Below are 17270 nucleotides of genomic sequence, written 5' to 3'. Positions count from 1 at the left end.
AACCTAAATTCAACGTTTTTTCGCATTTATTTCTTTATATGTCAGTTTAAAGATACAATAAAAATATTATTTAAACTTTAACTACTTCATAGTTCTAAATTGCGATTTACTACAATTTCTACAATTTTAATATACCTAAATATAGCCAATGTACTTAATTCATGTAACGTAGTAAGTAGATTGACGATTTAGTAAAAAAATAAATAACAAAAGTGTATTTTATTAAGGGAAAAACTGGGAGACACGAAAAAAATATTTCGTAAAAATAGAATTTATTATCTTAATATATACAACCGTACAAATACATTATAATTATAAAATATCAAAAAATCCATGATAAGAATATGAATTAAAAAATAGTGTGTAATCTTCTGCGATCAACACATCGTCGAGTCCTTTTTTAACCCTAATGTCAAAACGTTACACTGTTTTGTAATTTCTGAGCTGTCATCGTTTAGTTGGCCAATCCTTAATTAAAGCTAGATTAACTTAAAATTACTGCTTAAACTTAGCCCAAAAAAGTGGGGAGGAACTTTATCCTGCGGCCAGCCAAATTAGACAACCCGTTTTCGTATTGCTGAGCTTCAATATCCGTCAGCAGATCATTGCTCGGGTTATCTCCGCGTAGGGACCTCTTCGCCACCTTATGCTCGGGCGCTTGCGTGTCTGCTTCCGTAGTGGTATCTGCGGTGGCTACAACCAGCGGCACCAGTACAGGCACGGTGTCGACGACTTCGATCACCTCCAACAGGGCCACGTCAGAAGCGACCGTGGTAGTCTCGCCGTCGTCTGAGGGAACTGGGACTGCGGTGGTCACCGCCAGCACCAGCGAGAGAAGGACACACAACGAGGAAGCCATGATCTTGTTGGGCTTCTAGAAACTTCTCTGCTTAATGGGAAATATCCCACGAAAATGCTCTTGGTATTGAGTCTTCCGACTGTGCTTTGTTTTTGACAGCCTTATCGTCTGTGTTGCATTTTATACCCGTCGGGAGCTCAAATTGTGCTAAATGAGTTATTGTCCAGAAATGGAAGCATTGACGTATTGTGATTCAAGTCTGATAATGACATTTGCAAATACATTCAATACCATAATGGCCGTGAATGTGTTTTGTTGTGGTTTACTATGAAAAATGATGAGGAATGATTTACTTAGTGTATCACTTCAGTTTACTGAAATAACATTGCGTGACATTGTTGTCCTTCTATCTATATTAATGTTATCTTTCTTGTTAGAATTGCTTCTAAGTAATATGGTATTAAGAGTTATTGTTAGGCATATTACTCATACTTGTTTGCGTCTAAAGCAAGATTTTACTAAACCGGTATGAGGACTTTACCCCGGAAAAACTCATCCTAAACGGAACATCGAAAATTTTAAAGTAACCTGCATCTCAATCGCTCTTGTATATTCCAACGATAGAGATAGATAACGATTTTCAATTTCTTGATGTTCGCGGTCGGGTATCTGCCCTGCTCTTATTTATACATATAGGTATCTAAGTAATTATGCAAACCGCAGATACCGAAATACATATCAAGAAAATATTAAAATTATATGTACATTTTAAAACCTTTGGCCATAGCGTAAAGGGTCCACCAACAGTTTAGCTAACGACCTGACAGACCTACGACAAATGTATTAAAAGGTTTGAATTTTGGGATTAAGACTTAGGACCACGATTTAGTGTATTAGATGCATCAATTATGGTCGGATATCAAACTCCAAAATCTGACAGATGTCCGACCATTGATCCAGATCCCGATAATTTTAAACTATAGTTTTTTTTTTACTAAAGAGTACTACGCCAACTCCGTTTTTGGCCGGGTGCAGACGGCTCGGCGGGAAAACAAAAACGATCGCAGCGCTTGATGTGGCTAAATTTGGCGAAAAATCTCGCGGTGGAAGGGTACTTCTCAGTTGTATGTTCGTGATAAACTCAAAAACTACTGAACGGATTTTCATGTGGTTTTCACCTATCAATACTTAGAGTGATTCTTGAGGAAGGTTTTCCTATAATTTGTTAAGGTTTTGTGTAAATTGGTTGGAATATGACGCTGTTTGCTAAAGATGTCAGAAAAAATCACGCTTTCTAGGAGCTTTATTCGAAAACGCTGCCTAATCCGTTTGAGATATAACAACGCAATGTATGGTGGGATTATCTCTCGTTGATTGGTCTACAAAAAAGTCCGCGATGGTGTATATCTATATTTTAAGGATAACTTACTATACCCATTCTTAACTTCTAAAAAAAGATCACATACTTATATTCTGGTATTTGCAAAGCTATTTACACGAATATAATATTAATCATTAACAAATTAAATACGTTAGTTACATTTAGCATTTTAATATGTTCGAGTCTTACGGGAATAAAAAAAACGTAACGGTTAAACATTTTATCTAGCTTATGTCAACATAGATTTAATGCTTGCTAGTTAATACAATAGTATGGATAATACAGTGTACTAACATTAGGTGATTGTAATAATAGTTATGATGTCAATTCTCAAAAGACCGTCAAAAGCATAGTTTTGACGCGTAGGGCCAGACGCATAGAGTTAGACCAAGTTAAGTTGGCAGCGATTTTGATAGCACAGACTGTGCATGTGTTATTTTCAACGTCAATCTTTTATGAAATTATCAATTATCTCCTCATCTTCATTCTGTCTGTCGTCTGTCAAGTCAAGCGTATGGCCGAGAACGATGACGAACGAGATAACATAATCGTACTGAAGGTGTAAGTTGCCGTGTTAAATCCATAAAAAGAACGACGGTTTTATATTTGAAAACATCATACGTATACCCTAAAAGACGATCATAAGGTATGCTATCAAAACACAACAAAACATACATTTTTTTTCCTTTCGTTTGTAACGAAAGATCAACAAATAATATTGACATAATAGTAGGTATTAAATACTCTCTCACAAAGGTTTTTACTGATAAAATGTAATACAAAGCTTTCAATTTAAAAAAAAAAAACATGTACCATGATGCGAAAGCTTGTTTATGCTTAACTAATCAAATTGGTTTAAATTTTAGTCATTATTTGATGTAATGTTTGTTTAAATTGTTTACTTTGGGATTGTCGTTAGACGTGAGCGCTTCATTAAAAAAATAGTTTCAGTTTATTATAGCATATTTCGTCATCAATTGAAAGCAATTCCAGCATGTTACATAGAGTTATGAAGAACTGCGAAAGCAAGTTATAGTAAATTATATTGTAAGTACATATAATGCACCATTAAATAAGCTTTTAAATCATATGTACGAATAATAAGGAAAGAGTAATCATAATTATCAGTAAAAATCTTTCTGATAGAACTTTTGGATCGACTAAGTATAACAATATACTATTATTTTAAACATATTTATATTCTATCGTTATATAAATGAGGTGAAGTGTAACTGGAAACATTTTTCTTGAAAATGATCCAAACAAATAACACTTTTCTCGCTCGTAAACCAGTTAGGGCCCTCTACCTGTAGCATCTATCTATTTTTTTTAATACTGGAATTTTTCGGGAAACTGAAAAAAATTGCAATCATGAACATATTTTATTATACCTAGTGCAGTTATTCGAATCGTTGCTAAGAACCTGAATAAAATATACTTATAGGTATAAACTATAATGTTATAAATAAATTGTACTTAATTAAATCAGTTTATTTTTTGGCTTACCTATTCGATTTTTAATCCAAATTAATAAGTATTAAATTAAACATTAGGTGCATATAAAATAATTGTAAAATTTTACTTGAAAAATAATTACTTTCATTCACACTATATCCAAACATTTTTATCGATAACGCTCAAAGATCAATTATATGCATGAGCACCACTCTACTTCGCGGCGTCAATGAAGGGAGCGGTTGGCGGTCCTACCAAGAAACAATAATGTCCCTGTGAATATCGTTAGCGGTTTAATGCATTGCGCCGTTGCTATGGACACTACAAATAGTTTTCCATGCCAAAGCGTCAATGTAGGATGCATAGATAAATTGGCACGCGTTTGTATGACAACATGGTCTGACTCAGAAAAATCAGATGTCACTGGATTTATTTGTTAAAATGTGTGGTTTTATTGACTAATACGTGAAAAAAAATGTGGTATGTAACTCCATGATCCTTATAGTTTTTGGATGCACTCCTATTTCGACACAAAATAACGCTATAATTCGGCATTTCAATAAAATTGACGCGCACATTGTTCAATGACAGCTAATTTGCTACTGTCTTACGGCGGGCCGGTATGGCCACGATGTGGCCATGTCGCGGCGACACGCGCCACGCCTCCGTCAGCCATCTAGTACTTTCTATGATCTGAGCTAGAAACGCTCTTGATTCTTATTCCATTTTATGCGATTTACAGCTTTATGTTTTATTTTTTACAGTGTAATAAAATTGGATTAATAAATACTAATTATTTTCGAAGTATAAAATTATGATTTTATTACATAACATTATCATAAATATTAACATCATGCTCTTAGGCAACCCCAAAAAAGCGTTTTGGCATATTTATTATATGAGGGTTTAATACACAATTGGTACTTAAATACTTGAAAAATGTACCCCTTTAGTTTTGGAGTAAAAGCCGAATGAAGCTGGGGTTGCTGTGTGTCGCCCCTACCAAATCCCAGCATAGGTTTTTACTTTTTCAGCGAGAGGTTGGAGAAATTAGTAGATGTAGTGAATAATCTTCTCCTATCTTTTTTTTTACGGAAACGTACGAACGCGTTATCCTATTTCAGTCAGTCTCAGTACAAAATGTACTGAGGTTGACTGAAGTAGCATGACAAATACGAACGATCCCGAGAAAATACGATGGGAAAGGATTATTCACTACATCAGGCTCACAATTATTTTCTCAAATGAGTAAAGTTTGTTTAGTTTCATTAGTTTAAAATCTGGTAGTTGCCAAGAAACTTGCAAAATACCAACTGCGGTATTTTAAAATGGTTGTATCGTGATACGAAATAAGCATTATAGTTATATGAATAGAATGCTCAAGATTGGAATTGGAATAAAATTCGTTTTTCCTATTACAATAAATAGTAAACAATTTTTATCGCTTTCTATTTAAGAGCAGACGTCTCAAATGCTGGTTATGAGCTCAAGCAGAGAGGAAAATAGGGATTACGTTTGTGTGGAGTGAAGTGGTCGTCGACTTTACTCTGCATTTTACTTTTAAGATTTAATGTGACCATTTGATAAAACCAGTGGTCACTAAGCTAAGCCGCGAACACCCGTCTTTCCATCCGCGGGAAATACGGAAATAGAACGGCCCTTCCGTACGGAAAGACGGATAGACGGATATCTAGTGAAAATATAAAGGTTCCTTGTTTACTTCAGAACCTTAGAACATAGTTGCAATAATTGAATCATTTTCATACATAATTTCCTAGCAGGGGGAAATGGCTTCCTGGCCTAGTCGGTAGGGATCCTGCCTACAAAGCAGGAGGTCCCGGGTTCGTATCCCGGTAAGGGCATTTATTTGTGTGTTTATCACAGATATTTGTTCCTGAGTTATGGATGTTTTCTATGTATTTAAGTACGGGTACTTATCTATATCTATCTATTCTCTACCCACAATACAAGCTTTATTGAGCTTACAGTGGGTCTAGGTTGATTTGTGTAAGATTGTCCCATAATATATATTTATTTTATTCATCAATTCGATGATTATTAAGTATGGCGTAAGGGTTAGAGCCCTTACACCGTGAGCCCATGTTACCTTTCATCGCTAGGGAAAATTTAAGTTCGGTCCTTACTTATGGGTACCTAGCATTAATTTATACAATTTAGTCACCTAACATTCTACAATTTATGTCTCTCTCCATACTATTCTCTGTCAAAAAAAAAATGCAAAAACTATCTAAAGAGTACGAGTAGGTATGTACCTATAGAAACATTAGAGACACTAGGTTAATCGCTCGTTTCACTTGGCGGATATTGTGAATGCAACATCATAATTGTCATGATACCTATATAGGTTCCTCTACCTATACATACTTTACTACATAATTTTGTTGTGTATCAATAATGTTAAAGACGCGAGTTACACTTAGGAGCAAAACTGCCCCAATAGTAGCGTATTAGTAGAATGTGGAGAAGTTGATGTCGATCAAGGGGAGGGGCACATGATTAATACATAACAGTACTCCTTGAAATTTTCTACAAATCCGCCTCACATATGATGAACTGATTTTGTAATATCGAATCGAAAAGTAGAAAAAAACACATTTTTATTTTTTTGCAATATTTTTATTTCCTCCTATGGAAACTCCAAATAGGGAACCATATATAATTAAGAAATTCTGCCACTATAAAATCATCATGAAATTGTTTGTTGATGTTACTTTTAGGTGACTTATAGTTCGGTGCAAAAGTTAGCATTAAAAACAGCCATAGAAAGTGTCTGTTAGTTCGTGTTAAAGATGACTGTTATTCTGCCATAACTAGAAAATTATGTTCACGATTTAAACAGTTGATACCTCTTTTTAGAGAGGCTAAATTTCTTAATTAAGTATGTATGGTTTCCTATTTGGAATTCTCATAGGAGGAACTAGAAATATTGGAAAAAAATAACAATGTGTTTTTTTTCAACTTTTCGATTCGAAATTACAAAATAACCGTAAATGCCGATTTGTAGAAAATTTCAAGGAGTACTGTTATGTATTAACCATGTACCCCTCTACTTAATCGACATCAACTTCTCCACATTCTCCTAATATGCTACTATTGGGACAGTTTTGCTCCTAAATGTATAAGGAATAATCATGAATCATTAACCTTCCGTACATACAATAAGAGACTTTAATGTGTAACTACAAAGAAATGTAGCAAACGTCGCGTTTTATTTTCAATATTTAGTTTAGATAAATAAATACTTAGTGAATATCCGTGAAATGCGTAAGCATGGCACCAAGCAACGTAAACATTGCACACAGTAGTGTTTTTTTAAATTTAACAAATTACCATAAAAGGCCTTTCAAGCCAGGTGCTAAATCCCATGTTGTCTTTTATTTTTACCAACTTTATCGGACCGATTTGGTATCGCATTAGCATCTCTTGTGAAACGACGCAGGTGTAGCCTACCCGAGATCACGCGCCAAACGGCTTCCACAAACAACAGTGCACATTATCTAGTGTACAGTTTCAATAAAAATAATGGCTTGTGTAAATCTCCGATTTACTTATAAGCCATAACGATGGGTAACGAGTATGTTATTTCCAAGTTTTAGACGGATAATATAGGATCTATCGGAAATGCGTTCAATGTTCTTTGCCGTCGCGTCGTTGGCGCTGCTGGCCGCTTGCGCCTGCGCCCCAGCCGAGCAGGATGTGATCCAACACGTCCCCCCAAAAGCAGAAGCAACACCATCAGCTACAGTAAATGGCGCTGCTCTATCTGGTGCTGCGGCAGAAGGTGGATCTGAACCGAAGAGCCCGGCTGCGAGGGTCCGCCGCGATATCGGCGGTCAGGAGAGCGACCTGCTACCTTCGGCCAACCAGATCGACGCCTCGCCCTTCGGAGATACCTCTCAGCTGGTCGGCCGTGGCAGCATCAGGGTCCTTCCCGCGTACCTCGGCTAAACTACGACGATCCAGCAAGCTATACTTAGGACATGGACAATGATTCGAATATGCCAGACGTATTCAACAGCAAGCAATTAATGTATACATGTAAGCCTTAAAACTTAGACCTTTTCAACTCTTTCTTGAGTTTTTCTTTGTTTAATAAATAATCAAATCGTTAATTTAAACACCATTTGTTTGTTTCATTATTCTTCACATTTTTTTTATAAATATTATTCGTCTTGACTTTACCTTTAAAACAACAGTCTATAACACGATAATGCTAGTTAGAATAATACTAATTGATTTAAGTGAGTTACCCATGATTAACGTCTAGTTTCTAATTATTATGAATATAGAAGTATGTACATAAATACCGCACACGATACATGGAAGTTCTGGTTCCAGTCTGTTTTAAACGATGAGTGCAATCAACATAACATTAGTACTTCTAATCACATTTTCCTTTGTTTATATAAATAATGGACTTAATATACCCAGTAAATTAGAATCGAATGTTCTATCTGTATTCATTCCTGATGATAGTCGACCAATTCATGATATTAAAAGAAAGGAAGTCATCGACGAAGCTTTACAGCCAATGAGCGTTAAAGAAATAGACATTTTTGAAACGGGTGAAAGTAGCAATGACTTTGTATATCGTCCTCTATTTGTATATCGGCGAATCGAACACAGCAAACGAAGAATCAATATGTATAATGCATTTGCCGGTTAAAATAACAAACAGATTAACGCACTACTATTTGTTAGGTGAGTACAACACATAAAAGTTAATTGCCAATTATTTTAACGAAGATTCTTTTACGTCGATTGGTTTGTGAGAGCATTTATCGAAATTTGCCATAGGAGAAGCAGCTGTGCAAAATGGGACCACTTAGAAATTGTGTTAAAGTTTTGGTGGTTGTGGTAAGTGTCTAATGTCTGAAGGTGGTTCACTATTTTATGGCAAAGTACCTACGTACCGTTTAATTATTAATTTTCTTTTAGATTACTGCCGCTTCTGCCGGAATATCTCCTGTACACGATCTTAAAGCCAAATTAGATTCAAAAGTTGCTGGAGAGTCTTTCCTGCTTAATTCCCCTCACAAAGCTCTAAAGCACTTGGATAATTCTATATTAAAAGCAACAAAAAATGTAACTCAAAATCCTCAGATGGAAGAAAAACTGTATCAGATTTCCAAAGATCTCGTTTCAGCTATTTTGTCCAAATTAGAAATTCAAGATAAGATAACGAGAGTTACGAGAGAGGCTCTTGAAGCACCAGGAAAAAATAAGGGCATCACAGCCATTGAAACACGAAGGATATTAGATTATATATCACGAACATTATCAGGAAACATTCTTAGTGTCACGAGATCATCAACGGAGCCGGAACTACATCGATTAGTATATGGCTTGGCTCAAATTGCAGCAGAAGTTTCCATTGTCTCAGCATTAAAAGATATAACCTATGCGAGCGCTTTATCGAAGAAGCAGTCTGTAGATTTATCGTTGCGTAAAAAGAGAGCAATTGTATCGGGAGCAGGAAATAAATTAGCTCTACCCGTTCCAGTGACTAACTCTGTTCCGACGATTTATGATGCTATATTGAATAAATCTGCCGATATGGTCACACCATCTGCACCACTTATGCATGATAATATGACAATACCCTTATCACCATTTTCCGTTTTACCTCATGGCAACTCGTTACATATATTGAATTCTAAACCTACTGTAGCTATTGGTATCAGAGGATTTTTAAATCAAACCGCATTGGATATTGAAAACAATGAACGAAATGTCAATAAAACAGCAGAATCAATACTAATAGAAAACTCCGTTAATGGGACTCATGAATTGGTAATAGATACACCGAATTACGAAAGCCAAGACATTTTGGTAGATGACTGGCTTGACTCAAGGGACAATATTTACAAACCTGCTCTAAACGCAGATGTTGTGGCAGAAATTAATTTAGATCAGCCTGAGTATGAGGAAGAGGCAAAAAATGAAAAGAGAGCTAAACAGAAGATGGAAAAACTTGAAGCAAAGGCCAAGAAAGCAATTCTGTATGCAGGTGATGTAGCGTATTTGACAGCAGCTAGCGTTGTGGCCATGCGACGGGCGTTGACTGCGTCTATCGAGGTGCAAATGTCCGTAAGGTACGCTAAGAATGGTATGGCGAACCATCAAGAGCTAATGATGAATTTGGCGAAAACTGCGGCGCAGCAGGCTGGTAAGGAAGCTAAGAGCGCTAGTTCAAAATCGCTTGCATGTGAGAGAGTTATTAAGCTTGCATTGAAATATACTGCTCAATCGCACGGGGCAAAGTTAAATCATGTTGCAAATCGGATAATAATGGATTCCCTATCATTAGCCACGCTAGCTAAGTCGATGGCGTACGTTTCGTCAGACATCGCTATCAATTCCTTGTATCAAGCGACGGATGTCAAACCCCCATCGTGAAATCTATGCGTTAAAGTTTCCCAATAAATATTTACTGAATAGTATCGTTCTATGTACTTCCTTTTTAATTTAGGTCTTGATTTATATACAGGACTGTCAAGTATAATATATGTAATATTATTAATATCATTAGAGTTGGATAAAATTGGCGTAGCTAAATAAATCACGGAACAGTAAAGGAACAATTTGACTCGAGAAAGCAAAAAATTTGATAGCGATCAGTAATCACGTCTGTCAATTTCTTAAGTCAAATTGGGCCCCAGTAAGTTTATTACTACCTGAACGGCTACCACTACTCACCTTTTTTTTTTTTAATTTATACAGTACCTACTGCAATATTATGGTAGCCAGTACCTACTACAATATTATGGTAGCGTCGTTCTGGTGAGTCAAAAATGCTACAGAATTTATGTAAATAGTATAGAGAGTTCCATTCAGAGTACCTATAGGTTTATTCAGGTAGTAGCTATTATGTAGGCACCTAATTTATATGTCCTATGATACCTAACTAAATTATCTAAACACATCTCTTCTAGACTAATTAATAACTATGATTATGAACTTATATAGAGTGATATGTACTCGTAAGGATATTCACAGGTTTAAGAATGCATTAAAAAAACGGATAAAGTTGATCATATTTAATGATTTGTCATGAGGTCACGACTGTTTTGAATATTTATACATTATAAGAGGTATTTGGAAATTTTCACGGCCAGGGCGCGCTGTACCTTTACCAGTAGTAATAACTGTAGTATGTTCTGAAAACAAATACATTTTATTTAAATACCTAACATAATAAAATATAACCACTCACGCATATAGATCGTGTCATTCACGAAGACGCGTGCCTTGAATCGTAATGTCATGTTAATTTGACAGATCTGTGGTCACCGTGGATGACACCAACTATAAAACTACCTGTTTGCAGTCCTTCGGTAAAACAATGTTCACAGTCCTAATATAAATATTCGGGTTGTTAAGGTGCAGTGAGTTCTGGGGGCCTATCGCGAAACCGAAATTCGCAAATTGCGGAGATCTTTCTCATTTACTCTTACTAAGACGTAATTAGAGTGACAGAGAAATATGATTTTCGCGTTTATAGCTCTGGTTCGTATTCGAACACAGCTCCCTGGGACTTAAGTCGGCGTCGTCCCGGGACAGCGACTATCATTGTTATTGAATTGTTAATTTTAGTTATTTTTAACAAAAAACTAATCTACTAATCGGTGAGTTCGATCAAAAATAAAATTATGCATTTCTAGAAGACCGCGAGCCATGAACAGGTTTCCATGCCCAATCGCCTAATGGCCGAAAACTCGTGTAGTGGACTCGTGGACATCAGCTGCCGCTCCGTTGGTAGGTTGAGGAATAGCAGCCACCGAAACACATAAAACAAAAAAAAGTTGTCATCGCCTCCCGTTTCATACTTTGTCAAATGATAGTTCAGATGCTATTGTTAATTAAAAAAATCGTCAACCGGTTATATCGCGGTGGTAAGAAAGAACATCAGCTGCTCGCATGAACATGTAAAAAATAAGCACTGTACATTTTAAAATATGACAGCAATAACAAATCATGAAACTTTACATGTAGCATTTCAACGCCTGAATAGCCATCAACGGATTACGCAATTTACACATTACGCATACTTTGCCCCACATAAAGTGGTAGTGGCGCATATTTTTTAAATGTTCATTTTACAGCTGACGGTCATTCCACCGTGATAGAACCGGCTGACGGTTTTTAAAAATTTAAAACTGCATCTAAACTATCATCTGACAAAGTATCAGCCGGGAGGCGATGACTGACGAAATATGCTCCTGGCTCGCGGTCTATAGAAGCAATTTTCATGTTACTAGCTATTGTGCAAAAATAGTTGTAGCTGTTTGTATATTATATATATCTTTGTCTGAGTACCCACAACACAAGCCTTCTTGGCTTACCGTGGGAAATTTGTGTAAAAATGTCCCTGTAATATTTATATTTACCTATTTTACTAGGTTAAAGTTTGTCAGGTTATTTGGGTCTCCCGTTTCATAGCAATGTCCCGAAATAAAATACTAAAATATTACTTGTACTACTAATAAAGTATTACTAAAATTAATTTAAATGCGCATACTGGTCAATCAAACACAGAACTGGGAGAACCGGGAGAGTGTTCAGTGTCGGTTCTTTAGATCTATAAAATTTCAGAACGTTTTTTCCCGGGAACATGCCCCAGTCCTACCACTTCCTCGGCTCCAAATTCGTCAAGCTTCATGCGTGCATTGTATTAACACTATCTACGAGGCAGTAGATTTTGTACGGACCTTGGTCTGTAATACCTGTAGGTAGGATAGCTCCAATACGTCCTGTAGGTAGGGTAGCTCGAGTAATAAGATCTGTAGGTAGGATATCCCCACCAAGACCTGTAGAAAGGCCACCAGAAGGTAGCATCTGTTTTCAGGTCTGACTCATCAGGTTTAGGGCCGTTCTGCGAGCCAGGGATGTCTTCAGGGACCTCGGTAGGAACAGGCCCGTTCTCGACAGGCAAAGGGTCTCTTTTTGGGTCAACAGGATTCGTTTCCGGGTTAACAGGGCCTTCATCAAAAAGCTGGCCTCTTACGGGGTCGACTAGGTATCTCTCCTGGTTGATAGGGCCGTCGGGTTCCAAAGGCCCTCTTTCTGGGTTGACTAAGTCTTTTTCTGGGCTGATAGGGTTTGGTATTGGTTCTATAATACGCTCGTCTTCGTGTGGATAGGCGTTGCAAGCGCCTGCGATTAGTAAGATAGCAAGCATTTTTCTCATCTGAAAACAAATAGTATACCTATTAATTTTATTCTACTTATTTTAGAAGTGTAATGTGAACATACAGTCAACTGCAGAGATAGTTGACCCTCGTGCAACCAAACTTCTATCCAGAGGCGGTAAACTATCTCTGCAGCTGATTGTACTTATTAAATGTTGAAGAGCAAATATGCAGTATCTTTAAAATTATAGTTGTAGGAGTAGTAGTAAAACACTTTCTCTTACAACAAAAAACAAAAAGAAAAAATATACATCATTAGTACACAGGCGAATTTGTCCCTTTAAGAGATCTCTTCCAGTTAACCTTTGAGGAATGACGGATTATTGTGTGTAAGTGTAAAGTTACGAAATATTATTATGTACTATATGAAATATAATATGCTGACACACAAATATGTAAAAACTTGAAATAAGGATCTTAAGTATATAACATAGGTAATCGTATTGATAGTCGGATGAGGGCGATGTCACAATACAAGCCTTATTATTATTAACACATAGGTAACTAATGGTGGGACTAGGTCGATTTTATTTCCATTATTATTAAAAACTAGATAAAATAGAATATTTCAAAGAAGTAACAAAACGATTTTTGTTAAGGTGCAGTTGGCTCAGAGGGGAGTTTTTGAAAAGTCGTAGGTAGCGCCTTTTTAGATCACATTACGATTGCCAAAGTTTTTTAACGTACGAGCAATATTGAGGTCTTTGTCTAGAGGGACTTCAGCGATTCATATTAGGGCTCGCGGTCGAGTCCGTGTTTCATTTACACGTTTCGAATACCCGTTTCCGAATAACACGTACACGGTTTTCTGGCGGTTTTCATGTGTAATTAAGATTCATTTCTACGGATAAACGAGTATTCGAAGAAACGGATCTTATTTACCCTTGGCTCCGGACATATCCTTGACGAGTAGCGAAGGATTCTGAGTTTATGACTTTCGATCGATAGAAAAAAATCACAACAAATTTGAAAATTATTTCTAAAAATGAGCAATATTATGCTTGAGCCTCGGTCCCAAGCACGCACATCCATCTCGCTCAAACTTATTACGCTCAGTGAGAGTGAGAGAATACGAACCTGCTAAGCCTTTACCAATTTGCGGTGAATAGGGAATTTCAAATATAGTTTAAAAAGATGAAATCCACCAGCCTAAGCAAAAAGTTCACCTCATATTGGCTATAATTACAAATTAAGAACTTTATGCTGTAGAGTATGTGTAAAATAAACAAACATAAGCAGAGATGTGACTTATTTGAAATACTTGTATTTAAAATGCAAATACAAAATGCAAAATACCTATTTTGTATTTTGTATTTAAATACCTTTTAAAGAAAACTATTTTGTATTTTATTTCAAATAGTTTTTGGGACCTATTTTCTATTTTCAAAATACAAAATACTTTTTATTAGGTAAAGTAGGTAGTGACCCTGCCTATGAAGCCGATGGTCCCGGGTTCAAATCCTGGTAAGGGCATTTATTTGTGTGAACACAGATATTTGTTCCTGAGTCATGGGTGTTTTCTATGTTTTGTTTTTTTTTTTTTAGTTTATTTATGCACTATGAATTTTTTGAAACAGGGTTTAACACAATAAGCCACTATTGAAAACCTCTAGCTAGGGTTTATGTAATAGTTGGCGAGATCGCGCGGACCGATCCGCGTTTGCTTAATAATACCATTATTACATACTTAGTTATGTTTTCCTGTCGAAGCTGTTATTGTATCTATCGTTTAAATATCGACCTTATGTATATGTATTTAAGTATTTATAAATATTTATATATATCATTGTCTAATATCCACTACACAAGCCTTAATGAGCTTATTACTGTGGGACTTAGTCAATTTGTGTAAATAATGTCCTATAATATTTATTTATTTATTATTTTAACATGGAACCGGTGAATCTGTTTAGTAACGCCGCAAATGACCACAAGCGTAACGAGAGATTAAAAATGTGGAATCTTAAGCGTTGCAAGGGTTTCAAGGCACGAGAGGTAAACAAACTTTTCTGCCCTGGTGAAACACAAACGAGACGTTTTCACCAACCAACGAGAGGTATATACAAGCTGTAAAACATTACAAATCTAAATTAATGCTTTTAATAATTGAGTATTAAAAACCGTCACTTAAAAATCCATTCAACCGGAATGAGGAGACACAAAATTTGCACTCTACAGGACTGATATACACACTATTTTTAAAGAATAAAGACAGCCTTTCCAACTTGTAAATTCCGAGCTGTACTAACTTTTTAATTCAGACTAGGTATTCACTATTTAAGAGTACCTTTTATCGCAAAGTATTTTGTATTTTAAAAAAGCATTTTGAAAATACCTATTTTGTATTTAGTATTTTAAATACAAATTTGAAAACTATTTTGTATTTTGCATTTGAAATAGTATATCAAGGAAGTATTTGTATTTTGTATTTAAATACTTTTTATAAACTATTTTTCACATCTCTGAACATAAGTTCCCTAATCAATCACACTCATACAATATTTTTTTTAAATATAGCAAATAATATAGCAAAGCATAATTAACAAGCTTTGTTCTACTTACCATTTTCAAAAACCAAGTGTTGCCGAACAACCTGAGATCCTACCAGTACTCTGACTGCCCCAGTCTGGCACATGTCCTTAAATATCAAATGGGAAACAACAACAAACGTCACGCAACAAGACCTAGAGGGCCTACCGCGAAATACGAAACTTGAAATTTCGTTATATGCCTCCCTATCTCTCTTCCATATTCGTGCGATAGAGAGGCAGATAACAAAATTACTATATTCGTTTTTCGCGGTAGGCTCACAGGCCCCATGAGATATTTATGAAAAAACCTGTTCCTAAGCAACATGTGCATTTTTATTTCCTTTAATCTGGTTTCTCATAAATTTGAATAATGTATTAGGGGGAGTGTATTTTATTACCCTGTTTGTATGATCCAAATTTAGCTTATTGTCATTTTGATGCAAATGATGATGACCTATCCTAGGTATTCTGGGGTAACCCAGTCAATTTGGGGCACGGTAGTGCCCCCGCCAAGACGAGCCAAATTAAGCGCAAGGGCACTACCTACCTTTCTCGAAGCGCTTCGTCGTTTTTTAACCCTCATAAATTGGGTTTGGACCAGATAAACTCAATTCTCGGGATATGATTTTAATAGTGGACTAATTAAATATAAAAAGTTACAATTGCATAGCTTTTATACTTTACATTTTATTGATATCTAAAAAAACCCCGATTTCGTCACTCACTCACTGATGATCATCAAAATTCTAGGGTACTTCCTGAAGTCCTAAAAAGCTGAAATTTGGTATGTAAGCTAGTATTGGTACACAAACAACAAAAAAAAATCTTTGTTACAAATGAAGTGAAAACATTTTCATGATAAATGTTGCCAAGACGAAACCATAAGGCTCGCACGGCAAAAGTTATTAGATCTCATGTAGGGCCAAGCTTTTTTCTACAAGCCATAACTTCACAAACTCTACACCTTAGTTAAAATTATGTGGCTTGGTCGTTTCGCTACCGTCACATGGGCGTAAGGTGAAAAATGTATTCAGTGTTCATTATTTTTTGTTACACAATAATTATTGTACTAACGAAACGGCAAAGTCACATATTTTCACTAAGGTGGTAGAGTTTGAGAAGGTAGGGCTTATAAAGAGAAGTTTGGCTCTACATGAGATCTAATAATTTGACAGCGGGAGCCTTATGGTCTTGGCAATATTCATCATCAAACATGAACATGTTTTTGATGGGATGTATTTTGTATAATTTGTAGCGAGCTAAAAAATGCCTTAGTAATAATGGCCGGTATACAGTCAGCTGTAAAGATAACTAACTCCCCTGCATCATTTGTTTACAGGGGGATCAACTATCCCTGCAGCTGATTATACATGGCTACACCATACACCATACAACAGGAGCGACAAAAGATTAAGTTTCATTTAGTAGCGGAATATAAAAATGATCATTCTTACTTGACCGCTTTTCAGATCTTCACAAAAGTACTAAACTAGTTGTAAATGAAATGAAATGGATATATGTTTATAAGTCTACTCGGACCTAGATGTAATTTATATAAGTAGTTTTATTTACACAGTTACTGCGTCGCGCTGCGAGGTAGCGTGCGTCATACAATTGTACATTGTGCAACGAGGGGGTTAAGTGAAATATTGTACGAGAGGCTATATAGGTACTCGTATGAATTAAAGATTCGAGTATCAATATTCTTACCACCAGAGTTAAACACAATGTTTTTCATCACACTAGCGAAGAAAACACTACATTTTAAGCTAAATAATTCTTTAAATACGGTGACATTTCAAACATTCGTCCGCCATATGGTCATGTTTTGACAGATTAGACATCGAAGGCACAGACCTATCCGACGGTCAGCCACAATTGAAAATTGTATT

At 36.0% G+C, this 17270-nt stretch overlaps 2 protein-coding genes across 4 annotated transcripts; one reads left to right on the top strand and one right to left on the bottom strand.

Moving 5' to 3' along the window:
* Window positions 1-7925: 7925 nt before the first annotated feature.
* LOC133527715 (uncharacterized) lies at window positions 7926-10099 on the top strand. 2 transcript variants are annotated; one of them, XM_061864861.1, is made up of 2 exons: window positions 7926-8357; window positions 8595-10099. In XM_061864861.1, the coding sequence occupies exon 2, from the start codon at window positions 8760-8762 to the stop codon at window positions 10053-10055; it is 1296 nt and encodes a 431-aa protein (XP_061720845.1). In that variant the 5' UTR covers window positions 7926-8357; window positions 8595-8759; the 3' UTR covers window positions 10056-10099. The 2 variants fall into 2 exon arrangements, with proteins under 2 accessions (XP_061720845.1, XP_061720844.1); XM_061864860.1 differs by lacking the exon at window positions 7926-8357 and adding an exon at window positions 8409-8513.
* Window positions 10100-10681: 582 nt separating this feature from the next.
* LOC133527729 (uncharacterized) lies at window positions 10682-15514 on the bottom strand. 2 transcript variants are annotated; one of them, XM_061864876.1, is made up of 3 exons: window positions 15410-15514; window positions 12368-12846; window positions 10682-10816 (listed from the first exon to the last, which is right to left on the bottom strand). In XM_061864876.1, the coding sequence occupies exons 1-3, from the start codon at window positions 15410-15412 to the stop codon at window positions 10789-10791; spliced, it is 510 nt and encodes a 169-aa protein (XP_061720860.1). In that variant the 5' UTR covers window positions 15413-15514; the 3' UTR covers window positions 10682-10788. The 2 variants fall into 2 exon arrangements, with proteins under 2 accessions (XP_061720860.1, XP_061720862.1); XM_061864878.1 differs by having other exon boundaries at window positions 12383-12846.
* Window positions 15515-17270: the final 1756 nt, after the last annotated feature.

This window comes from Cydia pomonella, chromosome 18, assembly GCF_033807575.1.
Source record: "Cydia pomonella isolate Wapato2018A chromosome 18, ilCydPomo1, whole genome shotgun sequence".
NCBI classification, from domain to species: domain Eukaryota; kingdom Metazoa; phylum Arthropoda; class Insecta; order Lepidoptera; family Tortricidae; genus Cydia; species Cydia pomonella.
Note: the sequence above shows the minus strand (reverse complement) of the source record. Positions and strands in the feature narration are given on the sequence as shown.